At 36.8% G+C, this 12,519-nt stretch overlaps 1 protein-coding gene across 3 annotated transcripts in view; it reads left to right on the top strand.

The window, feature by feature from the left end:
• The window catches only part of TTBK2 (tau tubulin kinase 2), a 75,745-nt gene extending 66,404 nt beyond the window's left edge, over nt 1–9,341 (top strand). For all 3 annotated transcript variants that reach the window (XM_033063982.2, XM_033063984.2, XM_033063983.2), the window contains 2 exons: nt 5,548–6,815; nt 7,815–9,341. In XM_033063982.2, the coding sequence (XP_032919873.1) occupies nt 5,548–6,815; nt 7,815–8,283 (1,737 nt within the window). In that variant the 3' untranslated portion in view covers nt 8,284–9,341. The remainder of the gene's footprint in view (nt 1–5,547; nt 6,816–7,814) is intronic.
• Nucleotides 9,342–12,519: the final 3,178 nt, after the last annotated feature.

A 12,519-nucleotide genomic window follows, 5' to 3' on the forward strand; every position in this document is an offset into this window, starting at 1 on the left:
ATAATGACTAATGATTATTTCTTCTGTAATTAAGTTATAATTGATCTAATTAATATAATCAACATTGTGCCTGTAGATAAGTCTATATACGGTCTATAGTATCATCCATAAGATAATCTTTAATTTAGATATATTTATTTCTTAAAATATTTGTCTTCTATTATTAAAATCACGTATAATTCTAGTGCGACTGTAATTACAGGGAAAAGAATTCACATCTCTGAACTGTGCATTAAGGCAAATTATTTTTTTCTTTGAAAAGAATTCCAGAAAAATACTACAATAGTGTCCATTTTAATGCAGCATCACAGGAGTATTATGTGAGTGTTATGAAGTAATAATCTGTAAGCACCTCTGCTTTCCATTTCACCAGTAAATTTCAAGAATGTTCTTCAATTGGTTTGTGCGTTATATAGAAGTAGTTTCAAATTGAATAAGTAGTACTTGTCTTAGTCATGTTACCACATATAACCACTTATTAACAGTCACAGTCATTCTCTAAAAGCAATCAAAGATACCATTTTTAGAGCAATCAGTATTTGTCTGTTGAATATTTGAGGGTATAGTTTTATGTTAGAACAATAAATAAATGTAATTTTGTCTGGTAAGTGGTGTAGGAATAACTGAAATGGGATGATGTTTAAAGAATTCGAAAGTTAAGCCATGGCTAATAAGCTTTGGAGAAAGACTGTACACAGAGGCCTCTATGTTTTTTATCCTCAAAAGCTACCTATCATATGAGAGAATTTGGAAACACAGTTGTCCATTTATAGCTCTGCATCTTATTTCATCCTCTTCCCATTCATCACAACCTTCATGCAAATCAAGGCCAAAATTAGTGTTATAGAAAAAATAATATATCTGAAGACCTGTGGAGAGCAATATATGCCTCTTATTAGGTAGATATAAAAAATCTTCATATGTTACTTCTCTATAGTCTAGGATTAGGGTCTGCCACAAGTGAGTTTTTACTAAAAACTGGTGGTGTCCTGACGACCTACAAATGCCTGCAGTGCTTGCAGTACTGTATATATGGGGCTATAGATAAGGATTCAGTATCAAAATTTACAATCATCTCTAGTCTGATGTTCCATAACACTGAATTACGTCTATATATTTCTCCTGTTTATCCCCATATTAGTCTATTTGTAGAAACAGGCAATATACTTCAGTAATCATGTAATTAATTATCTTTAACTACCATGCTGTGTGAGCTTAATCTGGGTATGGAATGTAAGGGATACAAAGGCTTACACTGTAGAAAGTCAGTAGGAGTGATAGTAGTAGATAGGGAGGATTTTGGGAAGTGGGTCTCTTCTGAACAGGAAGCTGTGAGCTGTCTCCTGAGATGTAAAGCACAGCAGTGATTTATTTGTGTGAGAATGGCATTGGCAATAAATTACAGGACAGTGCATTGTATACCCTTGGCAGGGTAATTTGCAGTTCAAATTTCTTTGCAGAGGCATAATATTGTGCAAGGAAATAGAAACTAAGTGATATAAGTAAAGAAAAGCTCATGAAGTAAGAGGAAGCTGGTGAACTGGGAAGATTTAGGGAGATTTTTTTGTCTTGCCGATGTTGCAGACTCGTTCTAACACTGGTTTTATTCCTGCTGGCTGTAGAGCTAACCATAGGGAAAAGAGAAAAGATGTGTGAGGTTTATTCTCCTGCATACAAAAGCTTCGAGGTTTACTTCAAGGTAAGGAAAGATGTTCTGAAGAGAGTACACTGGTCAGGTGAAGTGTCTTCAGAATGTCCAGTAATAGAATGATGGTGTATTAATATGAGAAATTACAAATAATAACAGGATTAACAGGAAACAGATCTGTACACCATGTCTCTAAGAGGCCCAAAGTCCTGACAGCCCTTGACATGCAGAAGTATCGGACATCATGAGTGGAACAGTGAAGCTATTGCTGATATTGTACAATAATCCATATTCACACCTTTATGTCTTTCAGATTTGGCAGCTTTGCAGACCTATTCCTCTACAATTAGCTGTATATGTACACAGAGGCATTCATGCAAGCATATTACTTACTATTGCAGCTTATCAAAGGTTTAAAAGGATGAAAGTTTACCAGATGTAAAGAATGTCTGAGAGATATTTATGCTGTTGTTTTGTTCTTTTTCCTTCCTGACATCCCACTCACTGTCTTGTAAAATTTCTTGAAGAAATGCAGGATAATTTCTCATCTTGGTTCAAGTGTGGATTTGAGGGAAACAGAAAGGAATTCAGAGATTATTTAGGGAAGGCAAAAAAATTCAAGACTATGGTGGCAGTAATTTCATTTGAATATTTTGGAATAAAAGGAGAACTTTGAATTCATTGTTCCATATATTGTCTCAGCCACTTTTAGTCGTCTATTGTATCACATAACTCCTGCTGAAGTATGGGAATTGCAATAATCAGTGTTACAAACTAGTTATCATGGTGAGCTGAAAGGTAGGATTTTATGTTGGATTCCCCGTATTTTACTTCTTAGATGAATTTTAATCTTTGTTCCTCAGGTTTAGTGTTTTACATAATTGACACGATTAACCACAAAAATCTCATAGGATAAGAGTGTATTTAGTGGCGCAAGAAATAAAAATATGAGGATCATTTATGACTACCCATTTAAATTCTTGCACATATAGGTGAAATGTCAAGTCCAACAGGGGTATAATCTAGTTCTTGTACTTTGAGAAGACTAAAAAGAGGTTTATTGACCATGTGAGCAAACAAATTTTTCTTTGTTAGTGAGTATGAATCAAGAAAGTGATGCATGTGTTTAAAAAGCCTTTTCTGAAATTATAAATTATTCAGTGGTACTGGATTTTTATTGATATTTAGTCATCCAGTATCCTTTCCTTTTCAATGTTTCTTTTTCACAAATAGCTCCTGCCTATTTGATTGTAGGTGGTTCAACAAGCCTAGTCTCGTCTTTCTTGAATGTAAGGGTTAAATCTGTATGGCCAAGATGTGCTGGAAAGACTAGAAAATTTTCTCTCCTGAATTTCAACAATTCTCTGTTGAAAAATGTAAATTAACTTCATATCAGAGCTGCTTTCTTCTAGCTAAGAATTGACATGTGAGAGAGGTGTCGCAAGGACAAGAGTAAACATATTTGAGCAAAGGAGAATTTAAATGCAGTTGCAGTTCTTCTGGAAATAGATCAAATAGATAAATACCCTTCTGAAAGCAAATGCCTAAGGTTGTCTCATCTCTGTGAGTTGAGAGGACACCAGGATCATTCTGTTCTAAGGGAAGTCATCCTTCAGGTATGTGGAACATAACTCTGGTGTTTTGATCCTGGGTTATTTGAATTGGCAACTAGACTAGCTCAGCAAGTGAAAAGTTTGAAACAGGAAATATCTTGCACATCCTTGCTTTTGAGATGCATCTGCAGCCCTGGAGAACAAGGTATAGAAACAAGCTAAAGACAGAGCTCAGTGGACAGTAAATGCCCAAGTGATATCTCAAAAATTTGAACCTGCTCTTTGACGGATAATATTGCATTAAAATTTCCTGAACCCACTTTTACCCAGATTGTAGATCAAATTTTTTAAGCAAGCTGATGATTTTTGTCTACAGGCCAAAATAAGTTCCTCTGTCATATGAAAGCAAGTCCTTCAATGTAGGCTACCTGGAGCTGTGTTGTCTTAGGGCAAATTACTACATATGTATGAAAACCTCTGGGACAGCTGCCCTGGTTCCTAGACTTTTTTTTTTTCCCCTCTTTCACCAGTTTTATCCATTTTTCCTTCTGTGCAGAGTTCTTGCTGAACTGGCAAGATTTAGGCACTAAATTATCTAATCATGGAAAGGTGCTTTTAAAGACAATTCTATAAATTCTATTTCTTCTGTTCTTTCTGTAGCTGAACTGATGTTCTTGGATTCTCTCAGAAGTCTTTGAAATAGGAAACACCTCACTCTCTCCAAAGGGAAGTAGTGTTTCTTTCATATGAAAGAACCTGGGCTGAGAGTAAGAGGAGGTGAAGAAGACTGTTTTGCCAACACTAAGTAACCTCAGACTTTTGCTCAATGTACCATTTTAATTCAGCAAACATGGAGAACTGTACTGGCCCAAACTTGAAAACAAATTATAAAGGAGACCAAAAGTAGAGTCTTACTGTAGGTCTCTGTGGAGTTTTTTTTGTTTCTTTGTTTGTTGGTTTGGTTTGGTTTCTACTGCCAGTAGTAAGTAGTACCAACATACTAGCTCTTGCACAAGCCCAGAAAGCTCAGCACTGTGTATAATTTCTCTAACAAAATCAAGTAAAATCTGTATTATAACATAGCAGAATCCTAGCAACGCTCTACCAGTTATCTCTTCTACCAGTAGTGCATCAAGAGCGTTTTTAACCAAACTCAGACTCTAGGCTCCACTTTCTGTTGAGTACAGATTGTGTCAGATTCATAAAGCTACAGAACAGAAAGAAAACCAGAGCTGAACTCTCTGTCCATGCACAAAAAGATGTAAGGGTAGCCACTTGATTTTTTATTATTTTTATTTTTATTTTTGTTGTTTACACCAACTTACTCCATCCAGTATGTATCAGCCAGAATGTAGGACTCCTCTTCATATGGAAGTACATTCCTCCCATGTCCCCAGAGACATAACTTGTATATGTGCTCTCTCTTGTGTATGGGCTCTTTCACCCTCTCACTTCATGATTCTTGCATTTGTGTCTGTATGGTGGCCTGTCTCCAACGGGGTAGGTAAGAAACAGCTCTGGGTTTTTTCCCTACTTGGTGGGAACTGGAGGAAGTGGGTTTATGTTCTTCAGGAATGCAGGTTTCCCATTTCCTGGACATGTACTCTAACAATTAAACACGGTGCCAGAGACAGCACTCATCATAACCTGAAGTGTTTTTCAAAGGGAATCTGACTTACTGATATTTACATTAATGATATATATTTACATGTATCTATTGGATCAGACCTATTAGGGGATTTAGACATGTAAGTATTTACTTTTTGAATATCTTAATGACCTTAGGTAAGGAGATATCCTAACCAGGTTACTTAGTTAAAATGGGGCATAAGCTTCAGTAGGAAAAGTAGTAACTAATATTGGATACTCAGAAAAGTAAGTGTTCCAGACAAAAATATATTATGAGTATGGAATTTCTGATTCTAAATGTCATTGTGTTCTTTGTCTTCTGTATTTATCTATAAATATTGCTGTGTACTTGTTAAAGATTTTATATTTATGTACAACTTATTCTAAGAATATTCAAACTAAAGCAAAATAAAAAAAAAAAATCTGCCCATTAGGTAGGATCTCATTACCGAGGAGGTTACTTGCTAACTGCAACATTTTTCACTGATACTGTGTTTGGTTTTACCTATTATGTATTTCTGTCTTGGAATGATAGACTATTATTTTTCTAATTATCTACATGTACGTTATGAAGTTAGGTATTATTTGAACATTGTGATTCATAGGAATCATTATATAATGTATCTTGAAGACGTGGAACCAAAGCTGCTATTTAAAGGATGTTTCTTGTATAACATGCCTGAGTTTCTCACCTTTTTCTTTAATTTTACAATGCAGATAACAATACCCAGACCTTCAGTGGCATCCACACAGTCTGCTTCAGAGAGCTTTCACTATGGCCACCCACTAGAGGGAAGAGAGCAGGATGGGCAGTCTGTGGAGCACACCGTGGAACTTTCCTCTCCAAAGGAAAATTTGCCAGGCTTGGTTGGGACAGAAGATATACTTCCAGTTAGTGCCAGCAGACCAGATTTGATACTTAATATTAGCCAAGAGGTGCTTGACAGGGAAGGACTTGTCAAAGAATCTGTCAGTGTCCTGGACTGTGACCAAAAGGACCTACCTGAACACAATGGGATACAGGAAGAGAAAGAACTTGGAAATATTCCTGTCAAGGAGGCTGAGGAAGAAGGGCTTCCAGTGGTTTCTGAGAATGCCATTGAAATGCTAAGCAAAGAACAGAATTCTTCTTTGCCAGGAAACTCAAAATCTGTAGAGGAAGAACCTCTAACAAATACGGAAGCAGCTCAAGAATCAAAGTCAAGGCCTGTCTGTTTGTTGCCAAATCAAGATGAGGTTCTGAAGTCAATAGCACCTAAAACAGCAGAATTGTCTCCCTCAAGACTTAATAATGCACATGTTAATAGGCAGGCAAGCAAAATAGCAACCATTCAGGAAAATGGTTTTCATTCGGATAAGGAAGAAGTCCATAGCCAAGACTTAAAATGCCACCAAGTGGCCCTTACTACTATTTTGCATCAGGAGAATAAAAAAGAGAAAAATGCTCCCAGAAATGGAGAGTTATTCCACTGCATTTCAGAAAATGAGAACTCTTATCGATCTAAGAAGGACTCAGTTAAATCTTCTTTTGTATTCAGGCAGAGTCGAATCCCAGTTTTAGCACAAGAGATAGACTCAATGTCAGATTCCTCTTCTGTTTCCGCAAAGGAAAAGCTTCTTCTAAAAAAGGCCCATCAGACAGACTTGGTCAAATTACTTATGGAAAAGAGACAGCTCAAATCTTTCCTTGGTGACCTCTCAAGTGCCTCTGATAAGTCACTGGAGGAAAAAATGGCTGCTGCTCCAGTACCGTTTTCTGAGGATGATGTCTTAGCTTCATTTTCTAGATTGACACTGGACTCTCATTTCAGCAAGCAGAATGAAGATAGCTCTTTATCTCCAAGCAGCCCTCAGTCCAGAAAAAGCAAGATTCCAAGGCCAGTGTCTTGGGCAACCACTGATCAAGTCACCAGTTCAAGTTCAGCTCAGTTCTTTCCTCGACCACCACCAGGAAAACCACCTACTAGGCCTGGGGTAGAAGCTAGGTAATGCAGAGAAAATAGAAATAGATTTTCAGCTTGAAAATGGATTTGAGCTAGACTGCAGTTACTGTGCAGTATGTAATCCTGTAGAAGTTCCATCCTTTAACTAATCTTTTAAAAAATGCTGGGCTTCAATTCTCTGAGAAACCTTCCATTGTTAGAGAATGAATGAGAAGCTGTTACGCAAGAATGAGCCTGGTTCACTGTGAAAACTAATACATCAATAGATTTGTATTCAATATTTTGAAACCTGACAATCTATAGCTAAATTTTTACACATTTTTTTAGAGCTGGGTCACTTTTCCAGAACTGCTGGTTATTTACAAAACCATAGAAATTTTTAGGAGCTGTTGTATTCAGCCCCCTTGAAAATTAATCTGTTTTTAATATAGACATTATAAACATTTGGAGATTCCAGCCATCAACATTGAGTCAATTAGCTATGCTCAGATCATGTCTAAGTAAACCAACTAATTAAAGGAGGGCAGAGTGAATTTTAGACCTCCCCTTTGCCATGTCTACATGCAGACAAGCACAATCTAGTTTTGTCAGTGTCTGCATTCCCAAGATAAGGATAATTTTGATAGAGTAGTGCAAAGTGCAAAATCCTTTGAAGGAAGGTGTAGTGGGCCTTGTCATCCCTTAACATTGTGTATGAGAGTGTACTGATGGTGTGCAGGAATGCATGTACCCGTCTGAAACAATGGCAATAAGCACTGTTCTTCAATGCACTTCTTCCAACACCACCAGGAAATTCCAGTTGTCCTGTAACACTGAGGCTGTTTATGTGAGTGAGTTTATGTAAATATAAATACTGTGTTGAGCTGAACAACACTTAAGCCAAAGCCTAGACCCAAACACCTCTTCGTAATGGGAAAGTTGAGCTCCACATATCTGTTCAGCAATGCAAGCTCCTCCTTAGTTTCTAGCGGTACCGAGTTTCTATTTGAATTTTAGTGAAGAGGGGGAAATAGAAATAATCTTTCTTCATTTCTTCTTAAGGTTGCGCAGATACAGAGTCCTAGGCAGTAGCAGCTCGGACTCTGATCTTATCTCTCGTCTGGCTCAAATCCTACAGAATGGATCTCAAAGACCAAGGAGTTCTACCCAGTGTAAGAGTCCAGGATCTCCACATAGTCCAAAAACGCCACCCAAGAGCCCTGTCATCCCCCGCCGCAGTCCCAGTGCCTCCCCTAGGAGCTCTTCTTTACCCCGTACTACCAGTTCTTCTCCGTCCCGGGCTGGGAGATCCCATCATGATCAGAGGAGTTCATCCCCACATTTTGGGAGGAGTAAATCACCTCCTAGCCATTCAGGCTCCTCATCTTCTAGGAGGTCCTGCCAACAAGAGCACTGCTGCAACAAAACAAGCAAGAATGGTCTGAAAGGTTCTGGTAGTTCTTTCCACCATTCCCCAAACACTAAGACTTCCACAGGAAAGAACAAATCAACTACTAAGCTTAGCAGATAGGAACTGGGCCTTGACAGGTATAAAGTCTCCTCCTAAATCTGATGCATGTTGTGTCTGTGTACTGTGTATTTAAAAAAATAATCAAAAAAGTATATTAAAAAAAGGTGTTGAATCTGCACATTTTAAAGAAAGTAGCCATTGTAAACTATTCATGAGAAAGCATTCTGTGTAAATAAGTGGCCAGGCTTTGCCTTAGAGCAGGCAGCAAGCAGATCCACAAGATGGGAAGTAGAGGCCAGGATAAGAATGACTCAGTAGTCAAAGAGGTGCAATGTATTTAGAGTGAAAAGCTATATTGAAGGTGAGTGTTTTAAAACTGTATTAATCTCCATGTGTTTAGTTTCCCTAGTAGAAGATTTGGCCTAATTATTTAGGGCCTTACATGCTCAAGGAGTTTGTAAGAAAACCTGAAACGGTTATTCCCAAAGTGACGTCACTACTCGGGAGATAAGTACTGCTCAAGCATTTCTTTGCAGTTTTAAAAAAGCACACAGTTTAGAAGGTTATATTTCTACCTTTTAAATTTCTTCTATTTTGAGCTGCACTCACCTCTGAGACACTGGGTGCTCATTTTGTCCCCTGTCTATCATGGCACAAATTTTTTACCGAAGTATCATATACCTTACCCCTTCTTTGACACTGATGAAATTAAAAAAAGTAATGTTTGACAAGAGGTTTTTGTACCAATATTATTTAGAAATTCGTTTAGCAGTAATTAGGATCCAAGAAGCTGATTCTCAGTTCTATATCATACAGTTTTTTTGGGAGTCCTAGTGGAGTTCTTCAGACCACATTTGGTAGGATTTGGAAAAGCATTCCTTCCTAGGAAATGAGAAAAAGGAGTAGATGTATGTACTTCACTGGATGTTGCAGATTTACAGTAAAATGCAATGTAAGCTTGAAAATAAGAACCTTTCTTTACTCCCTTACTTGAACTGAAAAAAGAACCTTTGTTATTGCTGACTTCTGTTTTTCCATTAGTTATGGATCACTTAAACCACAGATCTTACAATGCAGAGATGATTACCAATCAAGATTTGTTTTCTAAAATCATGAAAGATGAAACAGAGATGAGATTGTCTGCTTTGTGAACTTGATAGTTTAGGGGTGATGGAAATATGCTTAATACCCTTACAAAATCTGGGTAAGAATATTAATCATCAAGGCAAAAATATATGGAAGGAAATCTAAAACATTTTTTAAATTGGATTCTTGTCCAATTCTGGATTCTGTTTCCCAAATGTGTTTTTGAAACCAAGCTTTGTTGACTCTATAGTAAAGTCCATGGTGTTTAATTCCTCCAACTTTAGTAGGTAGTTACTTAGTAACATCTTTTTCTCTGCAGGAGCTCTGTAGGGAGTGAAAGGTATGGCACCTTCTGCTATATTCAGAAAAGTGTAGTGGGTCAGAATAGGGACACACAAGAACACAAGCCTGAGAAAGATGCAGTCAGAGATTCTCCCTAATGATTCCTGTTCTGGGGACTCTGGATGCATAGGAGACTTGTCAATTACTGATCTGCTTGCTGTAGTCATATGCCTCTCCAGCCAGCATCTGTGCTTTTTAATTTAACTTCTGCCAAATGAATACCTTTGGATTAAAAAGGGAATATTTTGTCTCTGAGCTAACACATTCTAATGCTGCATAAAGCTGCCCTAGAGCTGCACTGAATTTCACTTGCTTTGTCAGACTATGTTGATTTTTTTCTTTTCTTACTATGACTATGTATATTGTTTCCCATATGTAATGTAGCACAGTGTGGAACCTTAATTTCTTTCAGGTTTCAAGCACTACAGATGAATGCAATAGGTAGGGTATACCTGCTTTTTCTGAAGAAACTGTACCATTGGAAAGTCCTATTCCTTTGTATTATATTGTATAATAGGTGCTATACCAATAATTGCATGTCCTCATGGTAAATTATATAATATAAATATTTATATATACATATATGTATATGCTTATATAAACTCATTCTTTCTCATTTTTCATTTGTAATTTATGGACCACAAATAATACAGTTCCCTTTATGTTAGTTCCCATGTACTTACCTCTTCTATTCTCCCCCCCAACCCTTGCCAAAAAAAATCTGGAATGCACAACTTCTAATAGCCTTTATACCTTGGTACAAAATTGAAGGACTGCTGATTTCTCAACCAGCCAATGTTTTGTCTTGCAGCTTGGTTTTATTTTTTTTTTTCTAATTTCATGTGCACATTTGCATATGGAACAAGAACAAAGACTCAAAAGGTGTTTTTATTTCTTATTACAAATAGGTCTTACTCATTTTTATTTCATAATGTGAGTTCTTAATTGTGAGTACTTGTCATATAGGAACAATGACAGTTTATGAATACCTAACGGATGAATGTGACAACAACAAATTCCATCTCTTCCTTCCTGTCTTCTACATGTTTCCTTATGGTATACCATAAAAAAGAATTCAGTCACATTGTGATGTTTTTGTCCTGGGCACTTGCTGGAATTATTTGTTAAGGTGGTGTGGCAGCCCATGATTATTTTTCCTTATTTCTGAAAAGCATTTTTTATCATCATGTAAGTTTATTCCTGCATAACATTGTCAGTTTTTGTAAGTGCATCCTTGCCTGAAAATGCTGAAGTTGAGGTGTTTATATTTTCTCTCCAGAGTGACAGGATCCAGAAACGGTAACTGCTTTACAGGTGAGAAAGCATATAACACCTATTTTACATTGTCTTCAAAGTGCAGGCTTGTCCATTGTTAGACATTACTATGTAAAATAAACCAATGCTGTAGAAATTCACTTGTACTTGAACTACTTGCCAATGTAAAAATAGTAAACTATGCCAAAAAGAAAAAGAGAAATCAATTGTGATTGATGACACAGGCTTCTTTTGGTGACAAAAAAGCTAAAAGGACTGTATACTCTCAGTTGCTTTTTTGGTTTTTTTTGCTTAGATTCAACAGAATTTAAGGAGAAAATCATGAAGATGTGAATAGAAGAGCAATTGTGAATAACTTAGCTTGAACTACCTGCTCTTCAAGTTTTTTGTTGCTTGATACCCTTCTCCCAAAAGTTTACGGAATTGCTTACTATAGTCTAACATAGCAATCAGTTAATGTTATTAAGTAATGGTCAGCTGATCAACTCATACATAAATATTAGCTTAATATTTCTAGAGGGCCTATGTAATCATTAAGGACTGTGTAAGCCTCAGTATTTGAATGTGGAAATGGCTCTGCAAAAAACCACCAATGTACCTGTGTGTGACCTTTGTGCAGAGTGTGTGTGAATAGTTTATGGCAGGTTATCTGCAACACATTTTCAGGGATAGGGAAGATTTTTCTCCATTGTACAAAATGGCTACAGTTATTCTGCATAGCACACAACAGCTTATATAGGAATAATAGCTGGGAAATAATAAAATTCAAGGAACTGTTGCTTTGTCTTCTTCAAGCCTCCATTTCTTTGGAGGACAGTGCAATGGAGCCGTGATACGTAGCAGGTGCAGATGCTGCACACTCATTTTCTCTTTATGATGTATTCTATGTTGTGGCCAGCACTTTGGAGCATTTTTCAGAGAAACTGAGGCATGAAGCCTTTAAACTAAAATAGAACTTGAAATCACCAAACATTTCACACAGACTTTTGTGCTACAATATTGCATGGTAAAATCAATCTAAGTTTCAGTCTCAAAAATCAATATTAATTAACCTCTTTATTAATTACAAATGCCAATTACTACTTAGGCAAAATCCTGCTAGAGTAATAGAAAGTGTGATACAGTAGAGCAACGTTGGCAAGTTGTATGATGCTAAGCACCATCTACTGCTTGAGCAGGATCAATAAGCATAGAAAATTTCACTGCTCAAAGGCAGGAGCAAGATGAGGTCTTAACTACTACTTATATATAATTATACAGAAGGCAAACCCCTGCAGAATGACACAAGGCATTCATTACAGCCACCAGCCACATCCTGTCTTGGGAAATCTGGACATATTCCTACCTTGAAGTCTGCATGTTTGAGATCAAGCTTTCTTGCATACCTCACTAAACAGTCTTGATGTATAAGAAAGAATTTGGTCCTATATATTTAAAAATAGCTTGAAATATTTTTCAACTGAAAAAGACTTGCTGGAGCTCTATCATCTACGATTTGTAGTACTATGGTATTAACTATTGCTGGAAAAACACACAATTTTGATTTTATATGTATATAAATACAAATTTGTACATAAGTGTATCTACATATAC

This window comes from Catharus ustulatus, chromosome 6 (genome assembly GCF_009819885.2).
Source record: "Catharus ustulatus isolate bCatUst1 chromosome 6, bCatUst1.pri.v2, whole genome shotgun sequence".
Taxonomy (NCBI): domain Eukaryota; kingdom Metazoa; phylum Chordata; class Aves; order Passeriformes; family Turdidae; genus Catharus; species Catharus ustulatus.